A 15902-nucleotide genomic window follows, 5' to 3' on the forward strand; every position below is an offset into this window, starting at 1 on the left:
GTTGTGCCTCCTATGTAGAAGGAGTGATTTCAGCAGACATCTCTTTCTCAGCCTGCATGATTTCCCTTCTTAAATTTCCTCTCTGTATGGCAGTCGAAGTTCCAGGAGCCCATCTCTTCCTTGTAACTTGTTATCCTAGAAAGAATCAGAGGAAGGTGAACGTTTGCAATAAATAAAGTAAATAAATTAAATTGGGTCCCATGTTGCATCTAATAAGGTTGAAAGCATGTAAAGTGGTGGATTTCAGAAGCCTTCCTTTTGAGTTACAAAAGAGCCAATAGAGGGTAATGTCAAGCTATGTAGTACAAGGTGACCAATTTCACTTTTAGACTAGGTTAACATCATCCGCTGTGTTCTGCTAAGGTGAAACTTCAGTAAGGAAAATAGAAACTACAAACAACAGTAATGAACTGAATCTTTCATTTCACCACTAGATGCCAGTATAACAGCTTTTAGATATCTCTTACTTTTCTAGCCAGGTGGTTAGGCTAGGAACTGTGAAAAAGCCAGGTACAGTATTCTCAAAAGGTCATTCAACTACCTTAATGCACTTGCCCAGAAATGTATCTGGACAATAAATGTCTTCAGATGGGGTCTACAGCAGGCCTTCCTAATCTGTGGCTCTCTAGATGTTCCTGGACTAGAATTCTCATCATCCTTGAGTCTTGGCCGTGCTGCCTGAGGCTGATAGCTGTTAAGAGTCCATATGGAGTGCCACAGATTAGCTATCTGTGATCAACAGCAAAAAAAGACCCTAACAGGTTGCACTAGCTTTGAAACTGTCCTTGCAAGATCAGTGGGATAGAAATGCTTTGTCTTTAAATGTTAAACCCTTGCTTTTTTCTGATAACCAGTTACATTTGTCTACCGCTTCTTAATCTAAGTGTTAAACAGTTAAAATGTGATATTGGATACAGACATGTATTGCAGGTTAAACATGAAAATCTTAGCAGCATGTTGATCGTTTGTATTAGAATTTAACTTGCAGCTTAATGTATTTGAGCATGCAGATGGTTATCACAACCCTTACGTTTTCCTGTTCTTATATTTTGAGGATATACCATATTTTTCGCTCTATAACACGCACCTGGCCATAACACGCACATCGTTTTTAGAGGAGGAAAACGAGGGGAAAAACATTCTAAATGAAACAGTGGATGTATCATTTTTGTGCTTCATGCTGTGGCCACAGACATGTGATCTGATGGTGAATTTGGGGTGACCCAATGCAAAAATCCTGAGAATTCCTGTGGATCCATGCTTTGTAACCACATTTTTGCACCATTGCAGCCCCAGGCAACAGTGGGTGCGTGATTTTTCTGGTGCAGGCTGTAGCCATGGACATGCTATGTGATCTGATGGTGAATTTGGGGTGACCCAATGCAAAGATCCTGAGGATCCATGTGGATCTATGCTTTGTAACCACATTTTAAGTGGGGAGCGAAGGAAAAACAAGGGACATGAGAGGGGTGTGCAGAGAAGCAGCTGGCTAAGAATGCAGGAGAGGGATTTAACGGGAGGGAGGAAAGAAAGGCAAAAGTTTCCCCCCACCCAAGCCAGCCATCTCTCTCTCTCTCTCTCTCTCTCTCTCTCTCTCTCTCTCTCTCTCCCTCCCCCCTCCCTCCCCCCTCTCTCTTTCTCCCTCCCCCCCTCTCTCCCTCCCCCTCTCTCTCTCCCTCTCCCCCAGCAGCACCGGAGCACAGAGAGGAATTAGAAGGAACGACACTCTGCTTTCCCCTCTGCTTGCCTGGAGGGGAGGGGCTTTCCCTGCTCTTTGTTCCGTTTGAGCAAACACAGCAACGAAACAGAGGAGGGTGGGCAGTAAGACCCTGAGGCAGAATGCAGGAAAGCAGCCGCTTCCTCTTTTCAGGTTTCCCTTCTCCGTGAAGCGCGATTTGATTTTTGCCTGATTTTTCGGCTCCAGGGACCACACATTCGCTCAATAACACGCACAGACATTTCCCCTTTTTAGGAGAAAAAATCTGCATGTTATAGAGGGAAAAATACGGTATGTCCTTAATACAGTTTAGTGTGATGGGCAATATTTGCAAAATTTAACATATCCTTGATACATTGAGAATTCTGGAACTTCATGGGGATCCCAGAGTTGATCGAGGGACAAGATTTTAATTAATGGTGGCCAAATTCCTAAATATACGCTGCATAATTTTCTGCAACATCTAGTGTTTGATTAACCTTAAAACTGAGGTTGAAGGTTCAATGAAGAGAATGATGATTGATAGCACTGTCTCCATTCATCAGAGCCAACAAAATACTTGTTATTGTGCACCAAAAATGATAATTAACAAGTCATAAAATGGGGGGTGGATTTATACATTAAAGGCAATAAGCACAAAACACAATATAACAATATTATTTTCAAATCACAGCAAACTTTTGAATTGAGTTATAATTTCCAGTACATGTAACAGGAAATAAGCTGGAATGAAAAAGGCTTGCTCAAGAACAAACAATTACTCCGAACCCAGGTGTTCAAAGCAAATCCAGCTGATTTATCAGTAGTGTCAGTTGGACTCTCTAGTATGTACATGACAGTTGTGCAACTGAGTACAGCAATCTTGATGGCAAAAGAGATATTGCTACCTGATGAAATAAGTTCATTTAATTAGTAATACCAAAATTTGGTTTGAGTGCTAAATTCTCTGCAGAAAATATATGAATGAAGATTATTGTAATCTCTGAAAATATGTTTTGGGACAATCTTACACAAATGTAACCCATGCTTTGTTAAAACTGCCAGGTTTTTTCTTCTAACCCTATGCACTTCAGGGAATTAAAACAGGAAGTGGTCAGTTGCCATAACTAATTCATATTTTTAAATATGGATCTTCCAAAATACCAATGGATCATCATCTTGTTCGGCTTGTAAAGCTGTTTTTGTATTACTATATTAGGAAATAATTTTATATTCTCAGAGGTGGAATGAAGAGAATATTAAAAGATGGCCTTTCCTTTTAGCAATGAGTAGCACCTTTTTGTTAGCTTGTGAGTTGCCTTACAGAACTACCCCTTTCCTTCACAGGCCTGTGAAATTTTGTGTCACATTTTATTTAAATCAAGTTGTTCAAAGTTTACACTTCTGTATTTTCCCACAGTGGATAAAATGTAAAAGTATTTTCCTACCTACATGCTCAAGTTTGAATCCTGCCAGAGATTTTTTTTAATGAGAGAGAACCTTGAATTATGCTGGAAATAGAAACCAAAGCTAAGCATCCTTTGGGGAATGCCTAGTTGCCCCAGAATAACCTAACTATGTGTATACATAATGTGATTCTCATGCAGGAACACTAGGAAGGAAACACTGTTCAACTACTTCTGTGTGGCCCAGTGTTGTTTCACTGCAATAAAACATTTATGAGTGTGCTGCAGGGCAGCAAGCAAACTTAAAGCCAGCTCAGTTCATTGATGAATTGGCTTCCCATTTTCTACTTTTTATTGCTAGCTTCCTTCTCACCTTTATGGTCTTCTTCCTCTGGTGTCTATAATCACTGTCCTTGTTTTGTGTTTTTCTCAGTCCCCCCCCCCCAAAAGTAACTGAATACAGTACTACAAAAGTCAAAGAAAAATATGCTCATTTGCACAGCTGTAAAAATAAACCTCCTGATTACAGCATGTGTTTTTCTAGGTGTAGAGTTACTTGAACTGGATAGCCAAAATATTTCTTGGCTTGCTTTGTCCAGGATTGTTCGGAGGGTTTTTGATTTTTGCTACTTGCATGGACTAGTGCATTGCACACTTTGGGAGCCTGCAGCTTAAAAATAAGTCAGAAAATTCTTGGACTAACAATTTCTATCCCTTCATTGGATGTCGGACAAGTGGTGGCATCTGCAAAGCCAGAAAAGGAAAGGCTTGCCTTATACAGACAGCTCTGTGCTATGACACAATGGCTCCGATATAAAGTGTTGCTTGACCTGAGCTTGGAAGGCAAAGGAACAAAGAAACAAGAAGTGACAGTTTTTGAGAACCGAAGAAGCATTGAAGCCCCCATATGATGGATAAATTTAAGGCTGCTCTGTTGCTGGCAGGGGTAGGAGACGCTCTGGGCTATCGAAATTTCACGCGGGAAAATAATGCATTAGGTGCAAAGATTCAAGGGGAACTGAAAGAAATTGGAGGACTCGAGAACCTGGTCCTGTCATCTGACAAATGGCCAATCAGTGATAATACTCTTATGCACATGGCTACAGCTGAGGCTCTCGTCACAGGTAGGAAAAACTTCAGGTTGTATGCAAGCTGGGAGGGGAAGGCTAAAACTGGAGAACAGCTGTAATTATTGTGTTCTGTTACCTAAGCAGCCAGTTTGTGCAGAAATTCATGCTACCTTCAGTTATCAATGCATATGATATCTTGGTTTTGCCATATAACTAGCATGGTTGCTGAGAATGTAAATGATACAAGGAGTCTTCCCTTCAAATACCACCTCAAGTGTGAGCTTGCTAGGTGGCCAACTATTTCTCATCTTTCTGTTTCAATATGGAGAAGACAATACTGGTCTACCTTATTACTGAGAATAATTGAGTCTCAATGTTCTCACACTATATATATATATATATATATATATATATATGAGAATGAATATGATTTCCATTCACAGTAAGAAGGTTACATAGTCTCTTCGTTGGTTGTATAAAATTTATTAGAACACATTTTTCTTTCACTGGATGCATTGACATAAACTTGCCTTGAATGAAACATGGATGGGGAAAAGAAAACCTTAAGCCATTTTCCTTTATCAGAGTTGCCTGTTCCTGACTGGTATATAAACAGCTGCCCGTCATAGTAAGTATCAACTCCCTTTGCATAAAAAGCATCCAATATTGTCAAGTTTTTGAATGCAACGGTATCTTACAACCCAATTTATGTGTTGTTTTTATGATACTTTCAAGATAACTGCTGAACAAAACATCTGTATCTTCACTGAAGACAAATGCTCTCCAAATGTGTTGCACTTCTCAGTGTGTTTTCTAGAATCGGGAAAGTCAATGAAATTTCTCTGACATTCCACTCTTATCTGACTGCTGCTGAGATGCTCTAAATTTAGCCACCAGAGGCCTGTTGAAGAGAATCTGGGATATTTCGTGTCTAGCTACTGGTTAGCCAATGATGTGAGCAGGAGCTAATACCCTAAAGATAATGGCAAGATGTCAACCTATCATGGAAAAGGATGACTAACATACTTCTGAATATAGTCAGTGATTAAATGCATGTCACATGTTTCCTGCTTCTTGACCTCTGTATGAGCATAAATGTTATCTGCAAGGCTTATCAAGCTGCTTTGCAACCATTTTTAGCTGTACAAAAGCAAGCTACATACATATCCCTCTGCCTATAGCGTATACAGCAGGGTAGCTGCTGTTTCTAAATCTCGTTTTTGAACTTCTGTCTGAATTCCACCAATTGCAATTGCAAGCACTGGTTGTTATAATACATGTATGCTGCATGATCTTCCTGTTTTAGACATAGGAACATGATAAAATCAGTTTCTAGCCATTTAAGACAATACATGCTTTCCCATTTTGAAAAGCAAAATGCACCTTAACTTGCTCATCATGGGTCGAGATAGTACAAGCCCCCTTTTACGCATGTTCGATATGTGCATGATTGTCTGGAAGTGACCCAAAAACATCACGAAAAGGGGTGGGGTGGGGGCAGAACAGGGTTTTTGCAGGCTTTTCCAATGGTGTTTCAAATATACACAATTTCATGTAACCCTCCCCTCCGTAAATGGAGGTTGCCTGTATCACCTTTTGTGTCTACTGGACTGAGCACTGAATGAAAGATAATTTGAAATCTAATAATGGCATCTGGTTTTATCTTAAGTGTAAGGCATCTATCTGAACCCTATCTTCCTTTGTCCTTTGGTGATCTCTAAATTGATTTACCATAACTTATCTTTTAGGGTTGTTGAAACCAGAACATAAAAATCTCAGGCTGGACTGTAGAGTGGCTGTTTCTGCAGCTTCACAGTCCTAATGTTTTCTAGAGCAGGTAACAGCACTTTTCAGTTGCCTCCCTCCTTAAAGCAGCTATACAATATTATTTCCCTCCATACCCTTACCATTTTCCAAATGTGAAAAATCAATAGTGTCTAGACCATAAAGTTGAATATATAGCTGCCATTGATCAAAACAATTGTGCTATCTCTTGGCCAGGATAGTATTATGGCTTTGTGGTGGGGGTAAGGTAAAAAAGTAAGATGTATGCAGAGACCTTCCTAACCCCTGGATCCCACAAGTCTTATAATATAAGCCAAGCTAGCTTCCTGGTGAGGTGATTGCCTGGGTGATGGGCCATTAAAGATAACAAAGGAAAGAGGTGTATGTGAGATGGGAAATGGATGGTTAGTTAGAAGGAAAAGCAGAGTTGAGATGTGACCTAGAAGGAAAACAGCAAGCTGGGGAGAGTGTCAGATCAATGTTTGATTTCTGTTTGAATTCAAGGCTGCAGCTATGGGAGAAACAAAACCCTCTAGTGTTGCTAATGCTGCAAACCCATCCATTGTAGGCTCAGGTTCTATGTACATATAAACCCTATAAAGAAACCACAGTCTGCACTGTGTCTCATTCCAAAAGGAAACAAACCCTGGGTTAGCGCCTGGAGCCCCTGGAATCTCGCGTCACTGAGAGATTGTGGTGGCGTGCAACAATATGTAGACATGTGATCATCTGTTTCTCCGACGTCAAGGCATATGGACCACTGGCATTCATGGCAGAGTGGCCCAGGACCTATGATGCTATCAGAGCCATTGACCAGGTGGTGTGCATCAGGTGTATCTGTATTCATACTGCAGGATTCAGTGTGACCTAAATCAACAAGTGCAGTGGGCAGAAGGGCTGTAGTGAGATGGGCTGCCTTGAAATTACAAATATAACAAGTTGCAGGAGGCCAAACAGGTCTGCATATTCCCCCATCATGGCCAATACAATTCTATCTGAATCACCAAGTGGCCTGGGTTTGGCCCTTTTCAGTGTTAGCACTGCATCAGTTCTGATGATGAGAAAGTTTGATGCCCAGCTAGTAGATAAAGCACCAGTGAACATGGTTGTGAACCTTTTAGCTGCAATTTGCACACTATGGAAGCAGCTGCTCACGCAAGCTCAAAAACTGGTGGCTGCCTCCTTATATTGGCAGTAGGTGCACACATATGGTTGAAGCTGATAGCCATGCTCTGGGAACCTCCTGGAAGCTACCTCCAGCATTTCTGTATTCAGGCACATATATTGAGTTAACAGAAAAACAGAACTGAAAACTGTTAAGTCTGTGTACCCCTTCTTATTTTGGCTGACTACTGTTTGCTATGCACTTGGGACGCAGGTGGTGCTGTGGTCTAAACCACACAGCCTAGGACTTGCCAATCAGAAGGTCGGCAGTTCATATCCCAGCGATGACGTGAGCTCCCATTGCTCGGTGCCTGCTCCTGCCAACCTAGCAGTTCGAAAGCACGATGTGCAAGTAGATAAATAGGTACAGCTCCAGTGGGAAGGTAAACAATGTTTCCTTGCGCTGCTCTGGTTCGCCAGAAGCAGCTTAGTCATGCTGGCCACATGACCTGGAAACTGTACGCCTTGGCCAATAAAGCGAGATGAGCAGCGCAACCCCAGAGTTGTCCATGACTGGACCTAATGGTCAGGGGTCCCTTTACCTTTACTATGCACTCAGTGCATTTCCAGTGCTGGGCTTTTAACCTGTGGTCACTTGATGTTATCCAAAATGTGCCCTATACTAAAAGTGAAAATCTGGACACAAAAGCTCCCCCCCCCCGGAAGAATCTAAAAAAAAAAGACATTTCAAGTGACTGCCGAAAATTCCGCCCAGACACCATTTTTGATGGGAAAATCCCGGCTATGTCTGGGAAATTTTAGAGCACAGCAAAGTTGTTTCTCCCCACTTCCCAGCCAGAATGTTTCACAGTGCTTTGCCCCCAAGCTATTCCCATCAGCCTGGCTCCATTGGATTTGTTTCTGTTTGAGTATACATCCAAGAGTGTTGACCAGGTTGAGGATGTTTTTACTCTGTGCAAAGATGTTCACATCTTGAGATGAATTAGGAATGGCTTAACCTTTAATCTGCTGGTCTTTCCATCCTCAACATTCTTTGCTGCCTCTTAATATTCACATAGGATAGTACCAAGCAATAATATGGCTCACATGAATAAAGTAGGGAAATTTTCTTTATGGAAGACCTAATGGAACCTAAAATCAGGACTATAAATAGAGGAGCGTCCTAACTTAGCTAACACTTCACCGCAGGGTGAGGAATGTTAATGCCAGGGTCAAATACTTATCCCGACTTACCTTTCCTTGTTATAACAATGAACCACTGCAGGGTTGTTGTATCTCACCCCAACCTGCAATGTGGGAATAAAACCAATGGAAAAATAATGCATTCTGGCTGTAAACTACACACTCAGCTTCATTCAAAACTGTGATTAGTGGTCTAACATTGCAAGTTTGTTATAAGTGACTTAGAGCCTGACCTGGAGTATTCAGTGTACAATACTCTGCTGTGCTGACATAAATCAATCTCTCCCAGCCAGAGTTCCTTTCAACCTGCAATATGGGACAATGGGCTACATTTGCTATGGAATTTGCATGGGGGGGGAGGTAGAGTTCTTTCTCAACATTACTACTTTTGGGTAGGGGTGGGAAAGGGGTGGGTGATGCCCAGTGCCAGCTACATTAATTTTTATTTATTTATTCATTGTTTTCTACATGTATCTCTCAGTTCTGTTTGTTGGAATGTTTAAAAATGGCTTTGCAGGGCGCTTCCAGACTGGTGCTATTTTGAAGGGGGTTTTAAGCACATATGGACTAATTCAGGTTGTACCTTTATAGCTGTTGGAGAGGTCTTGTGCAACAAACCCACTTCTTTAATAAGGAAAGTGATGGGGAAATGCACTGGAACACACAGGACAGCACTTGTTTGGTGAAAGGTCATTTAACATCCCTAGAAACACATCAAAATGAAAGCTAATTAAATAACCAATGTTGTCGTTATCTAATCTCCCTGGAAATACACCAGGATGAATATATAACACTGCATCCCTGTTTTGGCCACTCCATTTTCTACAATTTTTTTGGGGGGGGGTACAGAGATCCCAAAAGTGCCCCTGTTTATATACAGAGCTTTTTCCACCATGGTATCCAGTTTATGGAGCAAGAACCCCAAAGAGTTACAGTTGACCCCTCATTGCCTTGCAGTAAAAGCTACAATGGTAATCCGTTCTGGAAATCCGTTCCAAAACCAAAGCGTTTCAAAACCAAGGTGTGCTTTCCCATAGAAAGTAATGCAAAATGGATTAATCCGTTCCAGACTTTTAAAAACAACCCCTAAAACAGCAATTTAACATGAATTTTACTATCTAACAAGACCATTGATCCATAAAATGAAAGCAATGAACAATGTACTGCAGTCACACAATCAATCAGTAGCTGAACTGGGTTCCACACAGTCACAAAAACAAAACAAAAAAGAGCTGCAAAAACAAAACCGCAAAATAAATAGCAAAAACAGACAGACCTCAGCATAACACTCAAAACGGAAGTGTGGCACTCAAAATGGAAGCGTAACACTCAAAACAGAGCATGTTTGGCTTCCGGAAAAAAGTTCGCAAACCGGAACACTTAGTTCCGGGTTTGCAGTGTTTGGGTTCCAAGTTGTTTGAGGACCAAGGTATTTGAGAACCAAGGTACCACTGTATATTATTTCAACTGTTTTAAAGGTTAATTTTCCTCTGGTTATAATTTTTGCTCTTCTGCTTTTGTTAAATTTTATGGTATTGTGTTTGATGGTATTATGTTAGCTACCCCTGTTTTATGTTGTTGTGTAAGCCACACAGAGTGGGCATTTTGCCTAGAAAGGTAGGATGTAAATATATATGCCCCAGCTCCAGCTTTTCTCTCACCTGACACCTCTAAGTAAACATGCATAGAATTGCACTATACATTATTTAACCTCCTAATTGTGTTTGTGATGGGCAGGTCCGTCCCCCCCCGTTGGAACTCACCACAACTCAGTTCCGGCATTTCTCAGGTGCCATTGCCATTATAAGAGAACAAGGAAGGTGTTCGCGGTGAGTTCCAGCACCTCGTTTTTCTAGAAAAATAGCACTGACGACAGAGTAGTTCAAGGGTGTTAAGCTGTCACTGATCCATCTTTAGCAACCTTGACAAATGAAAAAGCAGCAGGAGGAGTGATTCCCTTTTCTCCTTTTGAACATTCCCTGCTGCTTCACCTGACTATGTAACACTTTTCTTCCTCTGAACAGATTACTGGTGTTTAGAAGACCTATATCGGGAACTTGTAAAACGTTATGTGGATGCTATTGACAAACTTCCTGGGAGACGGTCAGATCCTGCTACTATCGAAGGCTGCTCCCAACTGAAGCCAGACAACTATCTCCTGGCTTGGCACACACCATTTAATGAGAAAGGTAAGGTGGTGGTTTTTCTGAGTTGAAACTTATCCTACATCATTGTACATTAAAGTAACCTACAGTGGATTGGTAAGGAATAATAAAGCCAGGGCCAGCTCAATATATTTTGCTGCATGAGGCAAAGGACAAGGTGGCAGCCCCCCTCACCAAATGCATACACAGAAGCCAATCTGACTGGTAGAATCATAGAATTGTAGAGTTGGAAGGGACCCCAAGAGTCATCTAGTCCAACCCCCTGCAATGCTGGAATCCCAAATAAAGCATCTATGACAGATGGCCACCCAACCTCTGCTTAAAAATCCTACTCCAGTACAGTGGTACCTCGGGTTAAGTACTTAATTTGTTCCGGAGGTCCGTTCTTAACCTGAAACTGTTCTTAACCTGAAGCACCACTTTAGCTAATGGGGCCTCCCGCTGCCACCATGCTGCCGGAGCACGATTTCTGTTCTCATCCTGAAGCAAAGTTCTTAACCCGAGGTACTATTTCTGGGTTAGCGGAGTCTGTAACCTGAAGCATATGTAACCTGAAGCATATGTAACCCGAGGTACCACTGTACTACACTTGAGGGCAGCAGGCTAGGGGTGCCACTGAATTCAGTGGGTTTACTTCTAAGTGTAGGATTGCACTGTTAGGCTGCGAGTTCATGGACACTAACCTGATAGGAAGCCCCATTGCACAAAGGAGGGCTTACTTCTGAGTAAACATGAATTTGATTGCATTATTTTTGCAGTCTGAAGAGTTTCCCATTTTGCTGCTATTTCAGCGCTAACTGATTTAAATCAGTGTTCATTACGTAGTTTTTTTACATAGCACCAAAGAAGTACTGTTGGTTCTGCAGGCAACCACAGCTTCTTACATAGAAAGCTGCCTTATACTTAAGTCGCATTATAGGTCCATCTGGCTCAGTGTTATCTACAGTTTATGAACAGTGACTCTCCTGGATTTAAGACAGGATTGTCTCCCATCCCTTCCTGCAGATGCTGGGGACTGAACCTGGAACCTTCTGCATTTGCAAAACAGATATTCTACAATCCTCCCCCTACATTCTCATTTAATCTACTTCTGACAATAATGCCTCGCTCAGTAATGAAGAATATAATTATTTTGATTCTTTATATGCTTTATAAGTTGCCTATAGTTACATGTGTTGATGAGTAAGGGCAGGTTTCTTCCTTGTATGGGCACTATGACCATGTGGGGAAAGATTGTACTCATTGTATAGTTTTTCAGCAATTCCATATTTGCCTGGGATGCGAAAAGCAAGCTGCCAGGAATTCCTTTTGTAGGGCACTGCGTCCTTTTGTAAGTTATCTCTGTCCAGTTTAAATGTCTATTTAAAGAGTCTTTGTTCTTGGCACAATGCCTTCTGGTCCAGATTTTTTTGTTCTGGAATTTGTGTTTCTTTTCAGGAATACAATCTGTCGTGGATCCTTTTAAGGGTCTGCACTAACCTGGACATTTTGTCCATGTAAAGCAGGTGTCAGCAAACTTTTTCAGCAGTGGGATGGTCCACTGTCCCTCGGACCTTGTGAGGGGCCAGACTATATTGGGGGGGGGAAGGAATGAACGAATTCCTATGCCCCACAAATAACCCAGAGATGCATTTTAAATAAAAGGACACATTCTACTCATGTAAAAACATGCTGGATTCCTGGACCATCCACGGGCTGGATTGAGAAGGCGATTGGGTCGCATCCGGCCCCCGGACCTTAGTTTGCCTATCCATGATGTAAAGTAATCTATTTAAACCGAATTGCCCAGGGAGCAAAACGAGGCATATGTGATGCATCTCACAGTATGTGCCGAGACGCAACTTCACTGTGGTAGTTATTGTATTATTCAGGCTTCAAATGCAACATATACATTCTGCAGAGAGATCACTTTCCAGTCTTTAGTACTAACCATTTAGACGAGGCATTGTACGCCTTCTTCACTGGCTGCACACGGCCTCACAAGGAAAGTGCAGATTCCAGACCCAGCACTGTGTTGATGTGACACTATATCACTGGAATATAGAACCACTCAACACCAGCATCATATATTGATGCAACATCATGGCATAAACACTGTAATGCAATACGATGATTATTTTTGTCTCTCTGCAATCAACCTCGTTTGACAGTGCTGCTGCCTCTCTCCCCACTATGTCCTTCTCATGGCAATTGCTGGAAGAAAAAAGAAAAATACCTGGCAGTTTTAGCTCACTTCCCCCCCTCTGGCCCCGTTCCATGAATGAATAGCAGTTTGGTAGTGAAGCAGTTACAAGCATGCTGCTCTCATTCATGCATAGATTGAATAGAAACCTTAGAAAGTGTTTTGAGAAGGTCTGTGTATCTCTCAAAGCAAAATCACAATAGCTATTTGAGATTCCACGTAGGATCTATATAAGGTGAGCACAACTAAACCCATATAAGCCAGTCTTCTGGAATTGCTTTCTTAAATGATGTATATGAAGTCATGTGAAGTGAGAAATGTCTATATTCATAGCCACTAGAATGCTAGCAGACATTTGGTTGGTAATTTCTATTTCTATAAAGCATGGACTATGGGAGACTTGGGTTTAGAGGCTTTGTCCCTTAAAAAGTCAGCCTCTGCCCCTCCCTCTCTTTCCAGCTTCATGTCATACTACCACATATATAAATGGGTGGGGGCAACCAATTCAACAGCCAGACGCCTTTTGTGTAGCCTCAGGCTTAAATACGATATGATACGATATGATAATAAAACAAAATAAGCTAAAAATATAGAAAAGACTATTGTTAAAATGTAATTAAAGGTTACATTGGCTAGGGGATATTATAATAATAACAACAACAAGCTTTTTACCTAGTCCCTGCCTATCCCTTGTGAGGTGACAACAGACTATGAGCCTCTAACGGCTTAATCTTATTCATAGCTTAACATGCACCAAGCCATTCAGTCGGGTGTGAAGCATTAAACTAATAAGCAAATACCAGGACTAAGTTCCACTACTAGGGTTGAAGCACGTTCCTGTGCCTGACAAGCTGGACACAGCACAGTTGGCATCCCAAACTCCTAAAAACGGCTGGCAGCCACGGTTTCTATGGAGAAAAAGGCCTCATAGGCCTAGTGCTGAATTTTGAAAAGGGTCAGGGTTTCAGGTTATCCTGCAACCTTATTCTCCGGCCTGGAAACCTTGTCTCTGTATCTCTGGTATGGAAATGAACTCTGCTACTTGTTTTCTTTATGTATAACAATGAGTGGCTATTTACCCCTGTATGAACTTAGGTTGATGACACTTGAGTTGTCATCAAAGGCCTTGCTTCAGACGCCTGCCCTTTTGAGATACTGAGAGTGGTGATGGGAGACAGTCAGGGCCTCTTGTGTCATGGTCCTGGGTCTTTGGAAAATCCTCCTCAAAGAGGGCTGCTTGGCACTGACAGTGCTTTCCTATAGACAGCTAATTATTTTATTGTTATTGATTCTTACCACTGTTTTCAATGCTGCTGTTACATTTTTTTTTATGTTTTGCTTATCTTGCAACTTTATATGATGGAAGCTATATTGTGTTAAGAGGCGGCCTACATGAGTATTTGGATTTTGGGGGATTTTTGTATGGTGTTGCTTATTGTTGATGCTTTCTATTGTTGTTGTTTAATCTGCTGTTTATTAATTGATGTTTTTTGATTGGGGACTCAGCTATATGGCTGCAAATGTAATGTTTTAAGTGCATTATACAAATGTGACACTAGATGGCTCTAGTGAGCTAATGGCAAATTCCACATACTGTATATTTTCAAACTTTTTTTTAAGCACTTTCACAGCATTTTTAAGATATGTGTGTGTAGATTCAGCCTGGCTTTTATGACTTTATTATTGTTTTAACTTATATTTCCACATTCCTGCCCTTTAAACACCTCCAAGGTGGCTTGCAAAAGGTCATCTAACAATATCAAGATAAAACTCACTTCAATTAATGTAGTAGTAGTAATAATAATAATAATAATAGTCCGGGTAGCAATACAGCTGGATAATGGAGGGATGTGATTGCCTTCCCTGCTGCGGCCTAAGCAATGGTCGTTGGTGCTTGGGGAGAGGGAACTCGCTGCTAGGAGCTGTTTCTAGGCTTGGTGTAAAAGTTGTTGCTTTCCTTCTCTCTGAGATCCCAAATCAGCAACCTCCAGCGTTTAGGATTTTTAGGATTCTTTCAAAATATTGTAAGTTACTTCAATGGAATATGGGATATAATAATAATAATAATAATAATAATAATAATAATAATAATAATAAATTTTTATTTATACCCCACCCTCCCCAGCCAAGACCGGGCTCAGGGCGGCTAACAAGCAATAATAAAAACAAGTTGAATGAATACAACTTAAAAACAAGATTAAAATACAACATTAAAATATTGAAACATTAAAATATTAAAATGCAGCCTCATCACAGGAGGAGAAAGGAAAAAGAAAAAGAAAAAAGAGGGGAAGGGAATCAAATTGGCTCCAAGCCAAAGGCCAGGCGGAACAACTCTGTCTTACTGGCCCTGCAGAAAGAAACAGATCCTGCAGGGCCCTGGTCTCATGAGGCAGAGCTTTCCACCAGGCCGGAGCCAGAACTGAAAAGGCCCTGGCTCTGGTTGAAGCTAATCTAACTTCCTTAGGGCCTGGGACCACTAGGGTGTTGCTATTAATGGACCTTGAGGCTCTCCATGGGGCATACCGGGAGACAAATGCACTCAAAATATATTACATATATAACAATCCAGCGAAAGTGAATGTTTTATTGAATTGATTTCATTAGGAAATTCAGCAAGGGAGAACACTGAACATGTCTACTGAGAAGCAAGTCCCACCATGTTTGATGGGACTTACTCCCAAATAAGTGGGGTACAGAAATATATAGTCACACAGAGGCTTATGCAAAGCAGGGTGGGGGCAGCTAGGTACATTCGCCCTGGGCCTTGCAGGGCTTGGCTGGCCGGGGGGCAGGGCACAGGTTGGCCTGCCAAGGGACCACCTGCTTTTTTTGTTTGAGTTTATAACTTTATTCTAACAAGACACCCAACTAGGGCCTCAGACAAGCTCTGCACGGGCCTGGTCACAGCCTTAGCTCTCATGTTAACATCAAGAGGACTTAAAAGGTGTTTCATTTTGGATTACCACACCCTATATACATATGTATACAGAATTATAATTACTATCTTCCTCCCAGCTTAGCGATGAGCCACCTGTTGCCCCCCACAAGGGCCGTGCAGAGCTTCTCTCAGGTCCAGGGTGGCTGGGAGGTATGGGGCATTCTTGACATGACAGTTTAAGTCTGGCGTGCCCCTGGTGGGGGTCCCCTGGTCAGCATAGCCCCCTGAGGGCTAGGGCAAGTGTACCTGTCTTCCCCCATCCCTCTTCATGGGCCTGCCTCCCTCCTTCAGAGTTCTCGGACTCCAGCTACCAACTTCCCAGCAGCCTTCTGGCTCCCACACCACTTCAA

At 41.7% G+C, this 15902-nt stretch overlaps 1 protein-coding gene and 1 long non-coding RNA gene across 10 annotated transcripts in view; one reads left to right on the forward strand and one right to left on the reverse strand.

Moving 5' to 3' along the window:
* Window positions 1–29: 29 nt before the first annotated feature.
* On the reverse strand, window positions 30–13817 carry LOC128411858 (uncharacterized). Its single transcript, XR_008329937.1, has 4 exons — window positions 13691–13817; window positions 8498–8570; window positions 8316–8368; window positions 30–135 (listed from the first exon to the last, which is right to left on the reverse strand). It is a non-coding gene; the product is annotated as an uncharacterized LOC128411858 (long non-coding RNA).
* Window positions 2016–15902, forward strand: part of ADPRHL1 (ADP-ribosylhydrolase like 1) — a 38256-nt gene continuing 24369 nt past the window's right edge. For 2 of the 9 annotated variants that reach the window (XM_053384339.1, XM_053384340.1), the window contains exons 1-2: window positions 2016–4226; window positions 10289–10453. In XM_053384339.1, coding sequence (XP_053240314.1) covers window positions 4010–4226; window positions 10289–10453 — 382 coding nt within the window. In that variant the 5' untranslated portion in view covers window positions 2016–4009. Of the gene's footprint in view, window positions 4227–10288; window positions 10454–12728; window positions 12847–13132; window positions 13632–13871; window positions 14008–14521; window positions 14636–14982; window positions 15559–15902 lie in introns of those variants that run through there. The other 7 variants (XM_053384347.1, XM_053384348.1, XM_053384346.1 and 4 more) reach the window with 7 other exon arrangements.

The sequence above is a fragment of the Podarcis raffonei genome, chromosome 4 (genome assembly GCF_027172205.1).
Source record: "Podarcis raffonei isolate rPodRaf1 chromosome 4, rPodRaf1.pri, whole genome shotgun sequence".
In the NCBI taxonomy this organism is placed as follows: Eukaryota; Metazoa; Chordata; class Lepidosauria; order Squamata; family Lacertidae; genus Podarcis; species Podarcis raffonei.